The 21,887-nt window shown below is 36.9% G+C and overlaps 3 protein-coding genes across 3 annotated transcripts; 1 reads left to right on the forward strand and 2 right to left on the reverse strand.

The window, feature by feature from the left end:
- Window positions 1–1,422: 1,422 nt before the first annotated feature.
- Window positions 1,423–8,934, reverse strand: LOC107039854 (phospholipase A-2-activating protein). Its single transcript, XM_015259695.1, has 4 exons — window positions 8,485–8,934; window positions 5,605–6,799; window positions 2,903–3,595; window positions 1,423–1,819 (listed from the first exon to the last, which is right to left on the reverse strand). The coding sequence occupies exons 1-4, from the start codon at window positions 8,619–8,621 to the stop codon at window positions 1,493–1,495; spliced, it is 2,352 nt and encodes a 783-aa protein (XP_015115181.1). The 5' UTR covers window positions 8,622–8,934; the 3' UTR covers window positions 1,423–1,492.
- A 969-nt stretch (window positions 8,935–9,903) lies between these two features.
- Window positions 9,904–15,611, reverse strand: LOC107039887 (protein aurora borealis). The gene is made up of 3 exons (XM_015259753.2): window positions 14,992–15,611; window positions 12,991–13,282; window positions 9,904–12,022 (listed from the first exon to the last, which is right to left on the reverse strand). The coding sequence occupies exons 1-3, from the start codon at window positions 15,256–15,258 to the stop codon at window positions 11,046–11,048; spliced, it is 1,536 nt and encodes a 511-aa protein (XP_015115239.1). The 5' UTR covers window positions 15,259–15,611; the 3' UTR covers window positions 9,904–11,045.
- Window positions 15,564–20,818, forward strand: LOC107039888 (ARL14 effector protein). Its single transcript, XM_015259754.2, has 3 exons — window positions 15,564–15,932; window positions 17,164–17,444; window positions 20,578–20,818. The coding sequence occupies exons 1-3, from the start codon at window positions 15,897–15,899 to the stop codon at window positions 20,663–20,665; spliced, it is 405 nt and encodes a 134-aa protein (XP_015115240.1). The 5' UTR covers window positions 15,564–15,896; the 3' UTR covers window positions 20,666–20,818.
- Window positions 20,819–21,887: the final 1,069 nt, after the last annotated feature.

The following is a 21,887-nucleotide window of genomic DNA, read 5'->3' on the forward strand; positions in this document are numbered from 1 at the left end:
TAAAGGTCTCACTGAAAAATCGAAAAATTGAAGAAACTGAAATTGACAGAATTTTCAAAAGAAATCTGTAAAAAACTATAGAACTCCACGCGCATATTATTTGGTCATCAAAGATTAAGAACGATCCGTTCGGCCCCACCCTCATCTGCATCCTCAACTCTAAGACTATAAAACCCACAAAAATACCAGAATAATATAAACAGAACAATCACGAGAATCTATAGTTATGTATAGATATAACCGTATAAATTCACATACGTTATATATTTAATGTTACTACATATAATAATAATATTCTACTAGTACACTGTTGTCTGTTGTACGTTTATCAGGCACACAAGCCCAGAAAATATTAAATCAGATATTATGTATATTGCAAAAATTCTAATTTCATATTCATCGTTGTACATATTTGAACGTAACTTTCATTTAGCAAATATATGATAAGTATTACCTGAAAAACCGATGTCATAGCACAGAATTTATTTTCACGGTGTGGAAGACAGTTTTTTATTTATTGAAAATTCAATTGCCCGATGCAGGAGGAGGCGCAGTCTTGGTTTGAGGGATCCTTTCCCTTTGTCGAAATGTTTTCGTCAGATTTGCATGTTCATATTCTTGGAATCGATGCTTCCGGTTCTGCACGGAAGCATTATCGTTGAAATTTGTTATCAAATTTTTGTGGTACGAGAAGTAAATGGGGCCTAAAATTTCTGCCTAAAATTTCTTCTCGTAAGACTCTTGTGTATTCAGCTGAGAAACATTTTTTTCTGTAATTTTTCTCTAAGGAATCTATCGAATTCCATTCATTTTTTTCAGAATACAATTGCAATTACTTTGGTCCCACGACGTAACAGTTGTTTTACTTCAGAAATATTTTACCAAAATAACATCAAATGATATTTAGTATTTCTGTTTTTCAGAAGTATTTGAAGTATTTTAAGAGTAAGAAAAAAATCTACCTCTATTTTTTTTTATTAATTATGAAGATTTTCTGTTTTATTTTAATCTTTGTATTTTCTCTTCTAGTTTTGGACCGTTGACGGTGGGAGGCGGAAGGATTGTCTAAAATTTTAAGATGAATTACTTCCAATCTGTCCCTCTTTCATCCCATTTCTCAAATGTTCCTCCAAATTGTGAAATTGGAGAAATAGAAAAGATATCGATCGAAATTCTTGCATTATCCTGTGACTTCGAGCGAAATTGTTCCATTGCACGATCTTACTTCATCATTAGTGTAGTAATAATAAAATATAAATATTGTATTTGTCATATTTCATTCTTATTTCAAAGGTCGTTGGATTTTTTCAAAGGCATTGCGACAATGGCTAAACTCAATTATAAACAATGCAATGATCCACTTGTTTGCAGTCAAATGAGTGTTAATCACACCAATAATTTTAGCTGATAATGCATCCATCGTGATATGCAAGCTTTTTTTTATTCCACAGATACATGAATTGAAAAAAATAGGATACAAATTGCCATAAATTCACACAATCAAAGCAAGTATTTCAGTCGAGCATTTCGCAACTTTTCCATGTGGATCGTGCATAGATTTGCTCTGTGCCATTGTTTGTAGACTATTAACTGTAGAGTCGGAACTTTTAACCGCATGAATCAGTTGTCTCTGATTATTACTATGAGAAGTACCAGCTATCAAGGTACCAAGTGCAACCAGCGCACGGAAAATTGCTTCAATTTCTTTGAATTTCGGCAGTATTGTCATTATCACACTGAGGGCTCGGATTTTTCTCTGCACATCGTCTCGTTTATTCAATGCAATGCTCAAATTTAGGATGTACGTTGATATAGCGACCTGTAATAAATAAAAAGAGAAAATTTTTAATGTGAAATCAATGACATTCTCGCCTATTTAATTATTGTTCATTAAATGATAGGGGCAATTGACTGTTGGAAAAAATTGAAATTTCATGGATAGTTTAGAATTCGATTTAGGCAGGAAAAAAATCATGAAATTTCGAATTTCAGTGAAAATTCTATAGAATTCAAAATTTTTTAGCAGCAGGGGACAAAAATTCCTCCACGCACTTGAATTTTGTATCAAAACATCAATATACAGCACCGAATTTCCATCAATTTCCAATAAATGAACTGAAATTCACAGTTTTAATTGATTTTTCATCAAATTGTGAATTTTAAATGACGAAATGGCTCGAAATTTCAGTGGAACTGGCACGTCATAAAAAATTTCAAGAAGTGTTTCGAAAATTTCAGCAAAGGATTTGAACAGTTCAACATTTGTAACGTTTAATTCACAAAATTACTATTTCGAGAAACTCCGATTTCCAATTTATGAAATATAGTAAGTACAATAGTATGTATATAATTGACTAAAAAAAAATACCATTTGGAAGAGCTAAAGTAAATTTCCTGAATTTACTTATCATTGATTTCTGACATAACACTTTAAAAAAAATTATATTTATTTCGCAAATTGAAATTCTGTAAAGTTAAAGTTCTATCTGTTAAAGTTCTTTTCGTCGAATTTATTTCGCATGATAATCTTTTATATGAATAAGCCTCCTGCTTGCCAATCCCCATATGACCCCCATGATACTTCTTCTGACCCTTGTGACACTTAATCTGATCTTTGCGACCCTTAATTTGATCCTTGTGACCCTTATTCAGACCTTTGTTACCCTTATTTGGACGCTTAATCTGAGCCTTGTGACCTTGATTTAAACCTTTATTCTGACCCTTATAACCCTTATTTTGTCTCTCATGGCCCTTATTTTGACCCTTGTGAGCCTTATTTTGACCCTCGTAACCCTTAATTTTGGAGTGTGAATTTCAAGTACCAAATTTTCTAATAAATGAACTGAAATTCACAGTTTTAATTGATTTTTCATCAAATTCCTGGTTTCAACCAGGAAATTACCTGGTTATTTTTACTACCAAACGATGCTAAGTTGACGAGTAGATTCAGGAAATCATCACTGTAATTGAGACCAAACTGCTCGCCAGCCTCCTGGGTGAACATATTAGCTAGTAATCTGAAGGTGAGCATTTGATTCGCTGCGACAGCCTCAGAAGACGTGTGACGATGAACTATTGGAAACAATGTCTCTGAGCATATGTGTCGATTGGAGTATGGATGGAGGACAGCTAGTCGAGCAACATCGAGGGCTGGGAAGGAGAACTCTGGAGGCCAATCCCCGAGGATTTTCCATAAGGCAGTTATTCCCTCTGTGCTCTCGTCAGAAGAGTCTTTGTTTATCAAATTCACTACAGTTTGCAACGTCTCCTCTGGCAGTTTATCTGTATTTACAATTTTCGAATTGAATTCTTTCAGTTTATCGAGGATAGCAGCAGCATTCGCCTGTTCTAGCTTTAAATAACTTCGATGGGGGATGTAGACTGATGCAGAGGGGGGCGCATCTGGCAGTGAGGATGAGGATGCTGTGATACCAGTGAAGGGGTCTGGGTTGGGAACTGATGCCGTTGGCTGGGGGGTATTGGGCAGTCCTGAGCCTGGGATGTAACGACTACCACCGGTGAAGGGGTCGGCGTAGCTGGAGGAAGGCTGGAGGGCTGGAGTGCTGTCCGAATTTTTCACGATGAAATTGGCAACCTGGAAGCATCATTAGGTTGAGAATTCCGTAGTGAAGTGGTAAACTAGGATAAGTGCAATTTTTTATGTGGATACGTCTATGGTTTCATTATGGGGGGTCATTTTGGAAAACGGTCCTTATGTGCAGCGCCATTTATTGGACGTCTAGAAAATTTTAGACATTTCGAGGTAATTTGAGAAGTTTCTTGAAATTTCGAAAAAATTCAAGGAGTTTCTAGATATTTCGAGGAAATTCAGGGAGTTTCTATAAAATTCGTGAGAATTCAAGGAGTTTCCAAGAAATTCGAGAGCATTCAGGGAGTTTCTAGGAAATTAGAGGGAATGCAAGGAGTTTCTAGGAAATTACTGAGAATTCAAGAAGTTTCTAGGAAATTCGGGAGAATTCAAGGAGTTTCTAGGAAATTAGAGGGAATGCAAGGAGTTTTTAGGAAATTCGAGAGAATTCAAGGAGTTTTTAAGAAATTAGAAGGAATGCAAGGAGTTTCTAGAAAATTCGAGACAATTCAAGTAGTTTCTAGGAAATTCGAGGGAATGCAAGGAGTTTCTAGGAAATTAGAAGGAATGCAAGAAGTTTATAGGAAATTCGAGAGAATTCAAGTAGTTTCTCGAAAATTCGAGAGAATCCAAGGAGTTTCTAGGAAATTCGGGAGAATTCAAGAAGTTTCTAGCAAATTCGAGAGAATTCAAGAAGTTTCTAGGAAATTCGAGAGAATTCAAGGAGTTTTTAGGAAATTAGAAGGAATGCAAGGAGTTTCTAGAAAATTCGAGAGAATTCAAGTAGTTTCTAGGAAATTCGAGGGACTGCAAGGAGTTTCTAGGAAATCAGAGGGAATGCAAGAAGTTTCTAGGAAATTAGAGGGAATGCAAGGAGTTTCTAGGAAATTACAGAGAATTCAAGAAGTTTCTAGGAAATTCGAAAGGATTCAAGGAGTTTCTAGGAAATTGGAGGGAATGCAAGGAGTTTCTAGGAAATTAGAGGGAATGCAAGAAGTTTCTAGGAAATTCGAGAGAATTCAAGAAGTTTCTAGGAAATTCGGGAGAATTCAAGAAGTTTCTAGGAAATTCGAGAGAATTCAAGAAGTTTCTAGGAAATTCGAGAGAATTCAAGGAGTTTCTAGAAAATTCGAGAGAATTCAGAGAGTTTCTAGGAAATTAGAGGGAATGCAAGGAGTTTCTAGGAAATTTGAGAAAGAAGGAAAGACCATGGACGTATCCACGTACAATTACTGCTGTATCAAAGATACAGCCGCCTGCAATTTTTTGGAGAACTTTCTATTGCTTGATTCGAAAGTTCTCTCAAACGTGGTCAAATTTTTTAACCCTCCTGAAAAAGTTTTATTTTTGCACTTATCCTAGTCTACCACTTTGCTACAAAATTAGCGATGGAATGAATTTAGGATATCCGAGTCTTTTACAGTTTGGTACACTGAGAGAAACATATCGTAGTTTCTACGGAATATGTTATTGAATGCATGTTCCTTCGTATCAAAATAGAATTTCATTGTTTTAATGTTCTAATTCTTCATTTGAAGGGTGGATTCCCTAGGGAGCGCAGATAACAGAATATTCCTCCAAAAATGAGGCATTATTTATTTAAAATATGTTATTGAATACGATTGCGTTGATGTCATCTACAATAAGTTTTCAGATCGACGGAACGTGATACATTCAAATAACATAGAATTTAACCTCAGAGGAGAATATTCATGAATAGAAGAACCGAAATCTATGTAGTTTTTTCTATCCCATGTTCTCTATGAAGTTCTCAAAAAAATATTTGCACTAATGAATGTTGAGGGACAAGTCGAGCCAAATGGGCACATTTGGCTTCTTTGAGTATTCTCAACTCAGCCGCAAATTCATCAACAGAATTCAGTCGAGACTGATCGCAAAGGCGCAGAATATATTCCATAAAAAAAATTCCATTCAGCTAAAAACTGGAAGAGTTCTAAACACTTCAAAAGTCAAAAGCCCTTTGTCCACTTGCCTCGCTTGCTCTCAATCAATACCTGATCTAAAAACATCTGGCTCAGTCCATGCTGATGTATAAACTTCTGAGCAGCTTGCCACGGATCCTCAGTCTTATTATACGGCAGCTTGAGAGGTGGAACGCCATCCTGAATATCCACAGAGAACACATAATCGTACTCCACCCCATTGTACGTCGTCTTCGAGGAGTTTCCCCCCGCAGCCCCGATGACCTCGCCGATCCTGACCCACGTCTGCTGACTGGCGGACCAGCTGTACGCCACTCCCTTGCCCTCCTCCTTGATCATCAGAGTCTGGCCGTCCTTTTTCCCAGGAACAGTGAGTGCTGCAGCATCCGGCAGCTCATTGATCTTGATCTGATCGTTCAGCGCCAGCTTGGACTGCGCCTGGTCCTCGGCGACAATTTTCTCCCAGGACTCAAGCACCTCAGGACTGGCGTGACGATCAGGATCAGCTGAGAATACCCTCACGTGTCCGTCGGAGGAGCCGGCAGCAATGTCACCATTCGACAGGATCTTGACGCACCAGACTGAGGTGGCAGGAACGACAATTGTCTGGCAATTCTCGCCATTCTTCCAGACCCTCACACTCCTGTCTTCTCCGCCTGTTGCCACCATGGCTCCACTTGGAAGAGCGGATATCGCGTAGACGAAATTCTCGTGACCGCAGTACGTCCCAAGACACTCACCACTCAGCGCACTCCAGTGTCTGACGGTCGTGTCGTTGGCACAGGTCAGGAACTCGTCGTCTTTGACGACAGCAATGTCACGGACACAGTCTGTGTGACCCTCGAGCTTGTGGAGGGCCGTACCATCTCGGGACCAAACGATCACCAGTTTGTCAGCTGATCCTGTGACGATCAAACCACTTTTAAGATCCGCCACGCACCAGACGCTCAGGGAGTGCCCGTGGAGGATCAGCCTCGGCTCCTCGGGGTTGTCCAGGCCCCAGAGCTTGGCGCTGAGGTCCCAGGAACTCGAGAGGTACGTGCCATCTTCGTGGCCTGTGCGCAAATTACAGACTGTGTCCTCGTGGGCGGTTATCGTTTGGGTTGGGCTGTCGTCACCGAGGACGTAGATTCGGATGCGTTTGTCGTTGCTGCCTGTTATTATCAGGCTGCGGGGGTTCTTTGGGGAGGGGTGCAGGACGCATACTGAACTCACGAAGTTTTTGTGGCCTTTTAGGATTTCTGTTGTTGTGTACTCGCGACCGTCTCTGGGAAGAGAATTCAGAGGGTGGGGGACCGTTAGCGATTTTTTTTATTAAAATGTTTGATAAACGAACTTGGATGTCCCAGTTATTGATACTGGGACAATTTTTGGGTTCCGGAGTAATAGGGAACTTGCGTGATTTTTTTCTATTTTTTAATCTCATCTTTCCATTTCTTCAATTTTCCCAGTAGTTTTCTCCAGGAATTTTCAGGTGGATACGTCTTTAATTTCGTGTTGGAGGTCATTCGCGGAGCTATCCTTATAACGGCCAGCGCGATTTGGCGAAATTTTAGAAAAATCTAGATTTCTCTAGAAAATTCGAGAAAATTCTTCGATTTTGTAGAAAATTCGAGAATTTTCGCCGGTGTTACCGAAAAGTCACGAAAATTCTTCAGTTCTACAGAAAATTTGGAAAACTGTGAGATTTTCTAAAACATTCGGAGGTTTTTTTGAAAAAGTCCATTTGGATCAATCGATACAATTTAAAAAAAATACAAAAAGCTGCAACTTTTATACAACAACTGGGCTTAAAGGGTAACAGAATGCCGATAATTTTCCAAATTTTTGAACAAATTGTCTGCTGAAAGTTATCAATATTTTTACAAATCAAAACACATTAATCTCCAAGAGGCGATGATGAAGATCAATGTGCTTTGGGTTAAAAAAATATTAATAACTGTTCACATGAATTTCATACTTTTTCTTGCCAACGTGTGGACTAAAAAGATTTGAAATAAAATAGTTTTGCCGAAAGATATTTATAACTCGTAATATTTTTTATAATTCAAAAACAGAGGTGCCATCACCACCAAATAATTACTGAAAACTGTTATATCTCCCGCAAAAATTGACCGATTTTCAAAAATCAAAATTAATTTTATTCGCTAGATTCCTAGGAATATTGCTTGCTCGGAACATTTTTTGATATTCGTCAAAATGATTGTGTGGAACGCATTTAAATAATTAAATTGTTAATAACTATTAACTGCAATATTGTATTGCGGTCTAAGTTACAGATTTCGTTTCAGCACATCGAAAAACATAAAACACACAAGGTTCAACTGTTCAGATGAATTTCATACTTTTTCCTGCCAACGTGTGGACTAAAAACACTTGAAACAAAAAAGTTTTGTCGAAAGATAATCATAACTCGAATTATAAAAAATGATACGAGTTATGATGAAAATATTCTATGCATTCGTTTGGCTCAGAAGACTCTATGGATGCATAGGTGACCAATTGTTAAAAACTGTTATATCTTCCGCAAAAATTGACCGATTTTCGAAAATCAAAATGCGTTTTGTTCGTTAGATTCCACCAAATATTGTATGTTTGAAACATTTTTCGATATCTATCAAAATGGTCGTGTAAAACGCGTTAAAATGTAATTAAATTGACTAATTATTGACTGCATCACTGTATTGCGGGCTAAGTAACACATTTCGTTTCAAAAAATCGAAAAACATAAAATACGCAAGTTTCAACTGTTCCCATGAATTTCATAGTTATCCCTGTCAGCGTGTGACCAACTCTTCAGGATGTCCGCAGGAGCATCGCCTGGACTGAACTATATTAACCCGTGTAGTGACCTGCTCGTGTCGACACGATTAACCACTGATTAACCGAGATTAAATCAAACCGAAAACAGGCCCTGAATGGAAGAATGAAAAAAATGAGTCAAGAACTTACCGGCTTGGTCTCCACACACGTGCGGTCTTGTCACGCGATGCTGACACCAATGTCCCATCTTCAAAAAATGCGATAGCCCGGACATCCCCAGTGTGCCCGACCAATGTACAATTCAACTTGTAATCAGCTGAATCCATTTTCCCTCGTGAATTATTGTACTGATGGCTAGAATTATGCAAGTCACCTACTAATAAACATTACCATAACCAAACAATCGAGCCGCGAGGGTGCATCAGTGGAAGTTCATACTGAATAATTGACACTTCCTACTGAAAAGAACACTAAGAACTGGTCCAGATGCTGCCGAGGGGTTCGAGAACAGAAGTGAACGTGAGTGTTTTGAAAAAAATTGTATTGTTTGTTGAATGCACTGTCCCTATGAGATCAGTGATTGAATGGAGTTGATTGAATGCACACAAGGACGCGAAGGCGAGAACTGACGAATTTCGGAATGGGAATTCCAAGCGGTGATTGGTCGCTGAGAAAATTCCACGGGGTAGGACCAGATTTCCATTATCTGAACAAAGATAAGTCGATTATATTCCGAAGTATCTAGAATGCGATCTGCAGCATCTGTAGTAAACACGACTCGACATGGGCGATGTTTTAAATATCGATTATCGAAGAATCGATAATGGAGAGAAGACGGGAGAAAAACAAATTATTAAAAATGATTTTTCATCACGCTGTGACGAAAAGTGAACTTTTCGGCACGCTCCGCGTGCCTAAAAGTCCAATTTCCGCCACATTGTGATGAAAAATATTGTTCGTAACTCGTGAAAAAATGTTTTTTAGCTCGTGGGATTATATCACTCGCCTTCGGCTCGTGATGATATAAACCTCCCACTCGCCAAAAAACACTTTTTTGTACTCGTTACGAAATATACTATTTTCTTCTCGTTTTAATTGAAAAATATTATATTTAAAAAATTAAACCCGAGGAACATAGGTTTTAATGTTAAGTACTGCTGGATGCTGGAAAGTTAAATTTTGAATATCACAACAGGGTTATTGATTAATTGAAAAAAATATATTGAATATTTCCTGTGGCTGGACATTTTAGCTGCAATAATTGTTGAAAATTTAAATTAAAGAAAACAATAGACGACTGGACTTGTGCACTTATCATTTATGAGTACATACTGTAGAAAATAATTACTTCTGATTGCGGATAAATTATTATTTTGTTTATTCTCACTCGATGAACATTATTATTCGATAAAAAAAGGAAAAGTTTTGTTAGTTTGGTCAGAAACATCGATGTTTGGAAAAAGAACGAAAATCGATCAATCGGCCGTTGAAAACATCGATGTTTTCGATTAATCGACAAACATCGCCAATCCCCAGGTGTAATAGATAGTTTTGACGAGAAAATGTTCGAATTCTAATTTTTTTTCCCAAGATTTTCCATCATAAATTCAATTTTAACAACAGGTCTATAATTACAACCACAGAAGAAAGAATTCAATATTTTCATTCTATTTATTCGCATGTCACTATAAAAAAGAGTATAAAAGGCATAAAAACGTATTCTTCAATTCACTCGTTACCGCCACTGCCGAATAGAAAAATAACATTATGTAGCAGTCTCTTCAGTACTACCTAAATTCGCCGAAGTATCTATGAAAATTTTTATTATTTCATCAGTCCAGCACATATGAAAGTGAAATCATTCAGGATGTTAATTGTGCTCGTATTTAACTCGTAAAATAAGTGATGTCATTCGTATCTTCGCATGGGGCTGAATATCACAATTTCCTCCTCGTTGGCTCCATCAGAATAGAGTAATAATAATGACTAAAATCATAGCAGTACGGCCAACCATTTCTTCTCGTCAATCTCACAGAATTGCACATATTATTCACCCCAAAATAATCTTTACACATTTTCTCGTGTTATCATTCGGTGTTCATTCATCTACTGGTGAATCGTACTGACTCAATCCCGACATTTGCACGAAATTATTTCAGGGGAAAATAAAATTCAAAGATAATCAAAAGCCACTTTTTGACATTTTTCCCGGAAATCATTAATTCTTGAGATAATTCCTTATTTATAAATTGATTGACGATGGAATATTTCCACGACCCTTTTTGTCATTGATTAATTGTTCAATTATGTCGGTAATGCGTGATTCCAAGAAAAAATCTAAAAAGGTATTTTTATGCTAACAAAGTTTCCAACAAAAAATGTCTTCTGGCATTTTTCTCTAAAATCATTCATTCTCAGAATAATTCGACATTTCATAAGATATGAAGACATTGTTTACCACTTCACTCTCTTCAAAATTCCCCTCACACACAGGTATTTGAGCAATTATGTTCCCCTCTCCTCAATTATTTCGAAGATGGTCTATTCATCAAAGATGGGATTCGTCGAGGGAACCACTTCAAGAGAAAATGTCAAAGATCATTGTATAGCTGAATGTTCTTCAACATTCACTCTTGAACCCATTCATTCTCAAGATAATCAATTTATTCCATTCCGTAACGTTTTACCACTTCACTTTCTTCAAAAATCCCCACACACACAACTATTTGAGCAATTATATTTCCCTCCCCTCAATTATTTCTCTGTCGACCGTACTTTGAGGGAGTAGAACTGTACATATTCTCAATGTTCTCCTGCCAATTGGTGGACTTCACCTCATCAATCTCGCTGATAGCAGTGATCCTCTCACTCCAATTGTTTTGTTTTTTCAACGGAGTAATACTGCGATTGTCAGAGGTGTTATTCATGCTGTAGGTCTGATACCCAGTGTCCTGAGCAAAGTTGAAGGCACTGCTCTGCTCCGAGTAATTAGACCTTATGAGAGTGTTCCCATGCTTCTGTCCACCGAGGCTCTCGCTGGAGGTGTTCCTGTACCAGTCGACAGTCTCTTTCACTCTGTCGATCTTACTCACTTCGATCGTGATGGGAATCGCTGGGTTGAAGGGGGTCGACTCCTGGAGGAGTGACACCATCTCAATCGTGTCGTTTTTGTTGACCTGATCCTCTGGCCTCTTCGACTCCAGGCTCTCCTCGAAGATGGTCTCTGGGTGGGTTGACGTCGGGGTCTGCTGGGCGTCCTTCTCCTCGGATGAAGAGACATCTATACTCATGAATGTCGTGAAGTCCAGACGAGCCACAGAACGACGTCGAGACTGAATACTCTGGCATGACATGTCCAGCGTGGGATTGCAGATTGGAGACATGTTCAGGGGGGAGAGATTCTTGGAGTTTGTGTAGGGGGTGCCGTGGTTTCGCTGCATGCTGTAGGGACGTCCTCGGAGGGGGGTCCCATGCACGAACATTCCACTCTGGGGTGGGCTCGAGGTGCTCTTCAGGGGGGAGAGGACGAAGGGTCCGTCGTCCTCGTCCTCGCTGGACTCGTCGTGGGTGAAGAAGAGCTTTCGACGGAGGGAGTTGTTGCTGGAGTTTGCGTCGTCGGTATCGGGAGGTGTGCTTTGGTCTTGGGTGAAGGTGAAGTAGGGCTTCAGGGCCTCTTCGAGGTCCTTGGGGAGAACTGGGGGGAGGGTTAATACTGTCTGGGTTGCGCCTGGAAGGGGAGAAAATTATTGGAATTATTTGTTGGGGAACTGCGGTGTTAGAAGACAATTGGAATTTTGGGGACAGGTGACTAGTAATTTTTAGGAATTACATTAAATTCCATTTAGAGGGGAAAATTATGGAATTTCACGTTTTTATGAAAATTTAGTGACATTGGCGAACAGCAGGAAGACGAGAATTCAATAATTCAAGTGAATTTTCAATGGAAACATGAATATTCAGTACTAAATCGCACTGAATTTTTGGAAATTAGGCATTTGCAATGATGGAATTCTGCGAAATTACAGTGGAACTATAATATGATGAAAATTTGCAAGAAGTGCACTGAAAAGTTTAGCAAAGTTCAGCGAAATATTTTCTTCAAATAAATGAAAATATCACTTGTTTTCAGGATCTTCTGCTCATTTTATTTCGGTACGATAAGTTCTGAAATGCAGGAATTTTTTTGCTGCAAAAATAGAAACTTTTTTTCTCTGTGTAGATGGATTTGATGAATGAAATCAGGTGGTTTAAGGATATCCAAGTACTTCGACTTTTTTCATTTTGTTTTAATACTTTTCGAAATTTGTTGTTAAACTTCAGAGCGTCCATTGAAGTCAGAACTTAATTCTCTGTTTTGAATAAAGATTCAAAGATTCATAAAATAAAAAAAACTACATTCCTTCAAGATTAATTGGTAATCAATCAATTTCCTGCCCTAGAAATCATTATTCCAAATGATCAAGTTGTACGAAAAGTGAGATTTTTGGGAATTCGACTAAATTCCGATAAAAATTATTCAATTCTTTTTCAACATTTTGTGTCCTGTGAATTTACAGGAAGGAAATTTTTGAAACAAACTAATATATCTGTTGCGAAATGTAATTGGCATAATCATTATACATAATTGACATTTTTCAAAAATGAAAAAAAATCGACGTTATCCTTCACAACTGAATTAGTTGTTCGGACACTTACAGTCTTTCATGCCGATTGGAGATACTCTACTGGTACCCAAGGCCTCCACTGGTCTAGTCGTTGGAGTCATCACCATTAGGGGTTGAGTCTCCTTCCTCAAATTCCAGGGGCTCGGGTGTATTTGTGGTTCACTGAAGAACTTGTCGATGGCTTTTTGCGCGTGGATTTCCACCTCAGGATCTGTGCAGTGGTTCTGCTGCACAGGGAATTCATCGATCATTGCTGGGGTCATGATTGCCAGCTCGTCAATGGTCCAGGCGAATGCTGGGGAGCCTTGCATCTTGGGGGAAACCTGCAATTGAACAATTCTTCATAATTCTTTACAATTCTTCTTTTCGTGGAAGTATTCCACATGGCAGACCTGGAGACTTTGAAACCTAGGGAAATTGAGAATTCTCCTCAAATATAAAAAAATTCAGTAGCGAAGCGGTAAAGCGATTTAAGTCGACTGAGCTCTCAATTGAGTTTTCGAGGAATACCTTCGAATCTAAGGAAGATAGCGAATTTTTCGTAATGTTCTTTTTTGTAGAGCGAATTCAAGGCCAGAAAAATCGTTATGAGCAAAATTTCTCCTTTAGATTCCGAGATATTAATTGGAGGAAAATTGACGAACTAATTAAAAAATTTTTTTTTTGAAAATTGCGAGTATTTTCTAAGAATGATTTATAAACAATCAATTTTCTACCATAAAAATTATTTGCTCGGAATCGTAACAAATTTATTCATATTCAGAATTTCACTAGCAGTTTGAACAATTTCAATTATTTATTTATAAACAATGAATGTTAAAAAAAATAATAATTCTGGGCAAAATGTAATTTTATTGACACTGAATATTCATGATTAAAAAAAAAATTTTATCACACATTTTAATTGCCAAATTTGATGATAAAAATGGTTGCAACTGTAGTGGGGTCTTTACCAAACTGAAAAAGGTACTTGGATATCCTTAAAGTAATCTCTACATAATTTAAGTTTTGAAGATGAAAATCTGAAATAAATTCTGAACGGAAGTTAACATAAATAAAAACATTTGGTTGAGTTCGTCCTCAATTGGCAGTCTAGTATTATTGATAATAATTAATTTAGAAGTGCCAAAATAACGTAGCCTTATGAGAAAACGAAAACTTCGAGGTTAGAGAGAAGATTAAAATGCAGAAAAAATTCTTAAAAAATCTGAAAAAAATAAATACAAAATTTTATGCCCAATACGAAAATTATGGTCAATATCAAACTTTTGTGATAAGTAATTTCTGTATCTGCGTACCCTGAATGTACAGGATGCCCCAGTCAAACGAGCAACTATTGTTTAAGAAAATAATTGTCGAGAGAATTTAACGGATTAACCCTTACGTAGGGGATCGATGCAATGCATCGACCCATGAAACTATGAATGACTCTCTTTAAAATTGATTATTTCCAAAACTATTGAATTGAACTCAACCAAATAAATAACACCGAAAAGGGAATACTCTAGCTTCAATTACACATCGTTTTCATAATTTTCCCTTAAGGAGAAACGGAACCCCTGCGTTTATATGAATCTTTAGAATTGTGTTTTCTCCTGCAATTATTATTTTTTATTCATTAAACTACTTCATTGACTCAACAATACGATAATCGAGTCGATAAAGTAATTTCATAGATAGAAATTAATAATTGTAGGAGAAAACACAATTCTAAGATTTGATGTAGACAAAGGGGTTCCGTCTCCCCTTAATGAGAAGTAATTAAATTTACTTGTATCGAGCGTACTCCACGCTTGGAACCAGAAGGGCCCCGTCCGTGGGTTAACTTTCACTCTCGTCAAAGCCAGCATTCATATAAAAAATTTACAACGCTAAAAATTTTTTTCGGGCATTTAAAATTTATTTTCCTCCTACACTCAACGACTTTCGTGGAGTTTGGCTGCACTACCTTAAACCGTCTTACCGTTTCCCTACTGGAGATTAAAAAAATCTCAAAATCTTGATCTGAAGTGAGTGAAAATCCTGAAAATACCTTGCTGAATATCGTCGGACTGATGACGGACAGATGCAAGCGATTCGTGAGATCTGCATCGAAGGGATTCCTGGCCATGAACCTGGTGATCCCCGAGGGTGGAGTCATGTGGTTGGGGATGAGGGTAAAGCCTGTGGCTGTCGCGTGGTACGTGGTGTGCCTGTCCTTTCCAACATCCTGTCTGCTGGGGGTCTTGTGGGGACTCCTGGGGGACGCGGGTGCATGCTCCTCCACGGTCTTACAGGGTGTCAACTGCATTCGCTCCATTCTCACCTCCACCACTCACGAAATCACCACTTATCACAATTTCGAATAAATATCAACTAATACTGGAGTCTGTGCAGATAATTTGGCTAGTAATGTACAGCATTCATCAACTAGAATTCATTTACGCTTGTGATAGATTAGTTTTACTGAAAAGTCGAGAGTTGCTCGGGACGACGACCCCTGACTAGTCGGCAGGCAGGGTCCGTTGGCGTTTTTTAAAATCCGTCTGTCTCTCTTCAGTCAAGGTTAGTTTCGCCTTGAATTCTAGTTATTTTTGAATAGTCACCAGAAAAACCATTGGCACAACTGAATTAAATCACAGTTTTCCCCCAACACCAGATGATTCGTGGAGGTTATCAAATGTGTAAACAATAACAAAACATTTTATTTATTGTGATAGGATATACGTCGGTTTTTTAGTTTTATATGTGAGGAGAGTGAACAGACGTCACTTTTACCTATTCTTTTCGAAACTATTTAGTTTTATTTTCCGGGAATGCATAAACACTCGCACAACCGGTGTATGCTGTTGCAAAAATGTGAAAGTAGTTGAAATAATTATTTTTTGTGATTATATATGGTGATTTGATCCAAGAGAAGTGATTCTAGAAGGTCAATAAGGAATTGTGGTGGGAAATATGGATTCATTACATGAGGATAATGATCTTCCAAAGGTAGGTTTTGTTTATGCAGAGAAGAACTATTTCTGATTTCTGGAACTGAGGAACTGAGGTATTAATTTTAGAATAGACAAAAATATTAATTCAAGAACCGCAAGGGTCTTATTTCAGGAAAGTTCTAAAATTAAAAAAAGTGTTCTCAGTTCTAGAATCAAATTGCCGTCACATAATTGAAAATTGTCCTCAAATTCCGAATTTTTTTTATCATAAACTAGAATTATAAATACCAGTGATATCTTATGCAATACTTGGAACAACAATGACTTCATTTTAGAATATCAAAAATCATTAATTCAAGAACTCTAAGGTTTTTATTGCAACAACGTTCTAAAATTTAAAAAGTGTTCTCAGTTTTAGAATCAAAATTGCCTTCAAATAATTGAAAATGTTCCCCAATTTAAGTACACCTACACTAGATTGCAGTAAAGATGACTGGAAATTAAAATTATTTCCCTGGTTTTACAATCAAATTGACTTAGAATAATTGAGAATTGTCCTCCAATTCTACATTTGTTTTATCATAATCTAGAATAATCATAAACTAGAATAAATACAAGAGATATCTTATACAATATTTGGAACATAAATCACTTAATTTTAGAATATAAAAAATCATTGATTCAAGAACCCCTAAGTTCTTATTCCAAGAACATTTTAAAATTTAAAAACTGTTCTCAGTTCTGGAACAAAAATTGCCTTGAAATAATTGAAAATGTTCCTCAATTTAACTACAATTACACTAGATTGCACTACAAAATAGCTGAAAATGAGAACTTTTTTCCTCGTTTTTAAACCAAATTGACATTCAGGATTTTTTATCTTAAACCAGAATAATAAATCCAAGAGACATCTTATGCAATACTTGGAACAGGAGCGAATTAATTTTAGAATAGTCAAAAACATCAATTCAAGAACCCCAAGGTTTTCATTTCAAGAACATTCTAAAATTAGAAAAATGTTCTTAGTTCTAGAACCAAAATTGTCTTGAAATAATTGAAAATTCTCCTCAGTTTAAGTGCAATCCCCCTAGATTCGAGTAAAGATAACTGAAAATAAGAACTCTTTTCCTAGTTTTCAAAACAAATTGACTTGGAATAATTGAAAATTGAGAATTCAAATGTAGAATTTTTTTTTCTCATAAAATAGAATTGTTTTCTTATTGTATTTCTAAAAAAGTAACGTGGATCCTAATCATGTCTGAATTTATTTTGTTATTCTATTTTAGAAGCGAACTCGAACATTTCAAAGTAAGCAGAAAATTGCGGACAACGAGGCGAAGAAGATCCTGAGAGACTTCGATCCCCAGCGCAGTGAACGAGAAAAACGTAAGAATACCCAGCAGATACGAAGACTCTACCCAGGAAGCAAGAAACACGTGCTGTACGATGAGTCGGGAATCTTCATGCAGAATGGAATGAATCTTTGTGATTGTCTACGACAGGATTGTCCTGGTTGTCATTATCCCTGCCCCAAGTGTGGCTCCACCAAGTGTGGACATGAGTGCAGGTGAGTGAATTTTACATTAACGTCTTTGAGAACCGAAGATGATTACATCCAAAGGGATCAGAGGAGACGGCAATGAAACCGAAAATTACCCGAGTAAAATTGAACGATATTTTTTTTTCATTTTGAAGGAATTTTTGTGGGTCGTAAAACTAGACTCTATTCATCGGAAATTATATCAGAAAATATTGATTATTCAGAGTTTCATTTTCCCCACTTTTACCTATTTTAATTGAATGCCCTATGTTAGACTTAAATAAATGGGTTTATTCAAATAGCTCATAAATATTAAGTAAATAATACAAAAAACATTAATACATGTTCTTTTCATCGAAATAGCGACTTTACTAGTTAGAAATGAAATCAATGAATTTATCATCATGTAATAATTTTTCATTGCGATCAAATAAATCATTTATTTTATACTTATTAATAATAATAATAGAATCTAAAAAGTGTATCGCAGATTTTTGCACAAATATTAGTGAAATTTCAAATTTTGCTGATAGTTTATGAATATATTCTTGAATTTTCGTCATTGTGAATGCATAAATGGTGAAAATCCCTCGTGAACCTTTGAAAATCATAAATCACTATAAGTTCTCCGTAGCATATACTCTAAAATTGGACTTAAAAAAATTTTTGATATTCATCTAAAACCATTAACCAGAATTTTCCCGACGAAAGAGGGCCGTTCAAGGACTCTGATATCCTAGATAAAAACCAGTAATTAATTCCCCTGCCCCTCGAGCACCAGAATCCCTCTACAGAGATCATAATTAAAACCATTCAATTTCGGCTCTTGTTTCATGTATCAGACTTTTCCAAGACATTTCCAAGAATTTGTCTCAGAAATTTCAATACAATTTTGAAATTCTGTGCAACAGGAGGACAATAATTCCCCAACTGGCTTAAATTTTCAATCAGAACATGAATATTCAACAATATATTTATGAATTTTCTTCATGGTGAATGCATAAACGCATAAATGCATAAAATCACATGAAAAATGATGAAAATCACATGAAAATGTTTAAATACCAAAACGACTGCAAGCTTTCTCTACCATATACTCTAAAATTCGACTTGAAAAAAGCTTTGATATTCCCCTAAAACCCCTAACCAGAATTTTCCCGACGAAAACGTTTCGTTCGAGGCCTCTGATATCCTAGATAAAAACCAGTAATTAATTCCCGTGCCACTCTAGCACCGGAATTCCTCCACAGAGATCATAATTAAAACCACTCAATTTTGGCTTTTATTTCATGTATCAGACTTTTCCAAGACATTTCCAAGAATTTGTCTCAGAAATTTCAATACAATTCAATACAATTTTGAATTTCTGTGTACACAGAGAGCAAGAATTCCCCAACTGGCTTAAATTTTCAATCAGAACATGAATATTTAACAATATCTTTATGAATTTTCTTCATGGTGAATGCATAAACGCATAAATGCGTAAAATCACATGAAAATGTTTAAATACCAAAACCACTGCAAGCTTTCTCTACCATATACTCTAAAATTCGACTTGAAAAAAGCTTTGATATTCCCCTAAAACCCCTAACCAGAATTTTCCCGACGAAAACGTTTCGGTCAAGGCCTCTGATATCCTAGATAAAAACCAGTAATTAATTCCCGTGCCCCTCGAGCACCGGAATTCCTCCACAGAGATCATAATTAAAACCACTCAATTTTGGCTTTTATTTCATGTATCAGACTTTTCCAAGACATTTCCAAGAATTTGTCTCAGAAATTTCAATACAATTCAATACAATTTTGAATTTCTGTGTACACAGAGAGCAAGAATTCCCCAACTGGCTTAAATTTTCAATCAGAACACGAATATTCAACAATATATTTATGAATTTTCTTTATGGTGAATGCATAAACGCATAAATGCGTAAAATCACATGAAAAATGATGAAAATCACATGAAAATGTTTAAATACCAAAACCACTGCAAGCTTTCTCTACCATATACTCTAAAATTCGACTTGAAAAAAGCTTTGATATTCCCCTAAAACCCCTAACAAGAATTTTCCCGACGAAAACGTTTCGTTCAAGGCCTCTGATATCCTAGATAAAAACCAGTAATTAATTTCCGTCCTCCTCGAGCACCGGAATTCCTCCACAGAGATCATAATTAAAACCACTCAATTTGGGCTTTTATTTCATGTATCAGACTTTTCCAAGACATTTCCAAGAATTTGTCTCAGAAATTTCAATACAATTCAATACAATTTTGAATTTCTGTGTACACAGAGAGCAAGAATTCCCCAACTGGCTTAAATTTTCAATCAGAACACGAATATTCAACAATATATTTATGAATTTTCTTTATGGTGAATGCATAAACGCATAAATGCGTAAAATCACATGAAAAATGATGAAAATCACATGAAAATGTTTAAATACCAAAACCACTGCAAGCTTTCTCTACCATATACTCTAAAATTCGACTTGAAAAAAGCTTTGATATTCCCCTAAAACCCCTAACAAGAATTTTCCCGACGAAAACGTTTCGTTCAAGGCCTCTGATATCCTAGATAAAAACCAGTAATTAATTCCCGTGCCCCTTGAGCACCGGAATTCCTCCACAAAGATCATAATTAAAACCACTCAATTTTGGCTTTTATTTCATGTATCAGACTTTTCCAAGACATTTCCAAGAATTTGTCTCAGAAATTTCAATACAATTCAATACAATTTTGAATTTCTGTGTACACAGAGAGCAAGAATTCCCCAACTGGCTTAAATTTTCAATCAGAACACGAATATTCAACAATATATTTATGAATTTTCTTCATGGTGAATGCATAAATGCATAAATGCATAAAATCACATGAAAAATGATGAAAATCATGATAAATGATGAAAATCACATGAAAATGTTTAAATACCAAAACCACTGCAAGCTTTCTCTACCATATACTCTAAAATTCGACTTGAAAAAAGCTTTGATATTCCCCTAAAACCCCTAACGAGAATTTTCCCGACGAAAACGTTTCGGTCAAGGCCTCTGATATCCTAGATAAAAACCAGTAATTAATTCCCGTGCCCCTCGAGCACCGGAATTCCTCCACAGAGATCATAATTAAAACCACTCAATTCCGGCTTTTGTTTCATGTACCAGAATCCACCGAAGATGGGCATACGAATGCATAGAGAATGAAGGCAGTGACACCGTGACAAAAAATCGCGATGTGAAGAAGACATTCTAACAATTTACACGTCATAATCCACCGATTAACCCAGCGACGATAAATCCACGAGCGTAAAAATAATAATTGTGAAATACAAAATTACAACCACATGATTATTGTACCCTCAGGACTCAGTCACAAAATTGTTACGATACTAGAATAAATAATAAATTCGGGATTATTTAAGCAAAACATCAATGTATTTGTGTACATCTTGTTGATCACTGACACCCTAATGTTGGTCTATTGATTTTCAAAGCCGCGACGCGTTATCCGCTGACGAGGGTAGTGCGCACGTAACCGCGCACACAGGCGCACATGCAAACCCTCTAGCATTGCGACTGACAGCGATTGAAGTGAGGGTGTGCGGTGCTGTTCTTTTCCCTATATCTGCAATACTGAGAATAATCTCAAGACCTCGTTCCCTTCAATACGGTAAATTCAATCGAGAGATTAAATTAATTCCCAAAAATTACCACTCACTGGGTCGAGTGATCAATCAAAGCCCCGACTATATCGATATTTCTGTTTTCTGTAGGGCTTACAAAACACTACTTAACTGTTACTTGCAACAAAAATAACAACGAAACGTCTACGCAACTTATTGGGCATTAAAATAACCGACTAATTAATTAAATCCGAGGAATGCCAGAGTAATACCGTTAAATAATCGAGAATAGCTGATTAAAATAGTTGTGAATGGAGATAGTGGTGGGTGATAATAGTGTGTACGAGTGGTACGATTGATCTCATCAATTTTCACCCATTTAACGAGCATTGTTCCTGGAAATAACGAGGGAAAATTGAGCTGACAGTCGTCTGTCGAGCATCAGCGGAGTCTGATTGATCGCCCAAAGTTGTCGTAATAGGATAATTAGCCGCAAAACAAGCGTGTCTCAGCGGACTTTCCTACCCTTCATCATTGGTTATGGTGAATCAGTTGGTCTTCGAGACGACTTCACATCTCCGAGCAACGGGCAATTCATTATCATTGACAAATTAATACACGAAGATTGGGGGGGGAGAGGCTTTGATAACAGACAGCGTGGGATGTTTGCGCAAAACAGTTAAAGAGCAATGTGTGAGGAGGCGTTATAAAGGCCAAACTTGCATCATTTTCATTCACAAGTTGCGCCAAGTGGGAGGGCATCTCCCCGAAGAGCTACAAATCCTTACGTCGTGCTTGTCTCTCTATATAAGGCGGTTTATCGGGGTGATACGGTGGAATCTTGGCTTGATC

The sequence above is a fragment of the Diachasma alloeum genome, unplaced genomic scaffold, assembly GCF_001412515.2.
Source record: "Diachasma alloeum isolate Michigan unplaced genomic scaffold, Dall2.0 Dall_scaffold_00308, whole genome shotgun sequence".
NCBI classification, from domain to species: Eukaryota; Metazoa; Arthropoda; class Insecta; order Hymenoptera; family Braconidae; genus Diachasma; species Diachasma alloeum.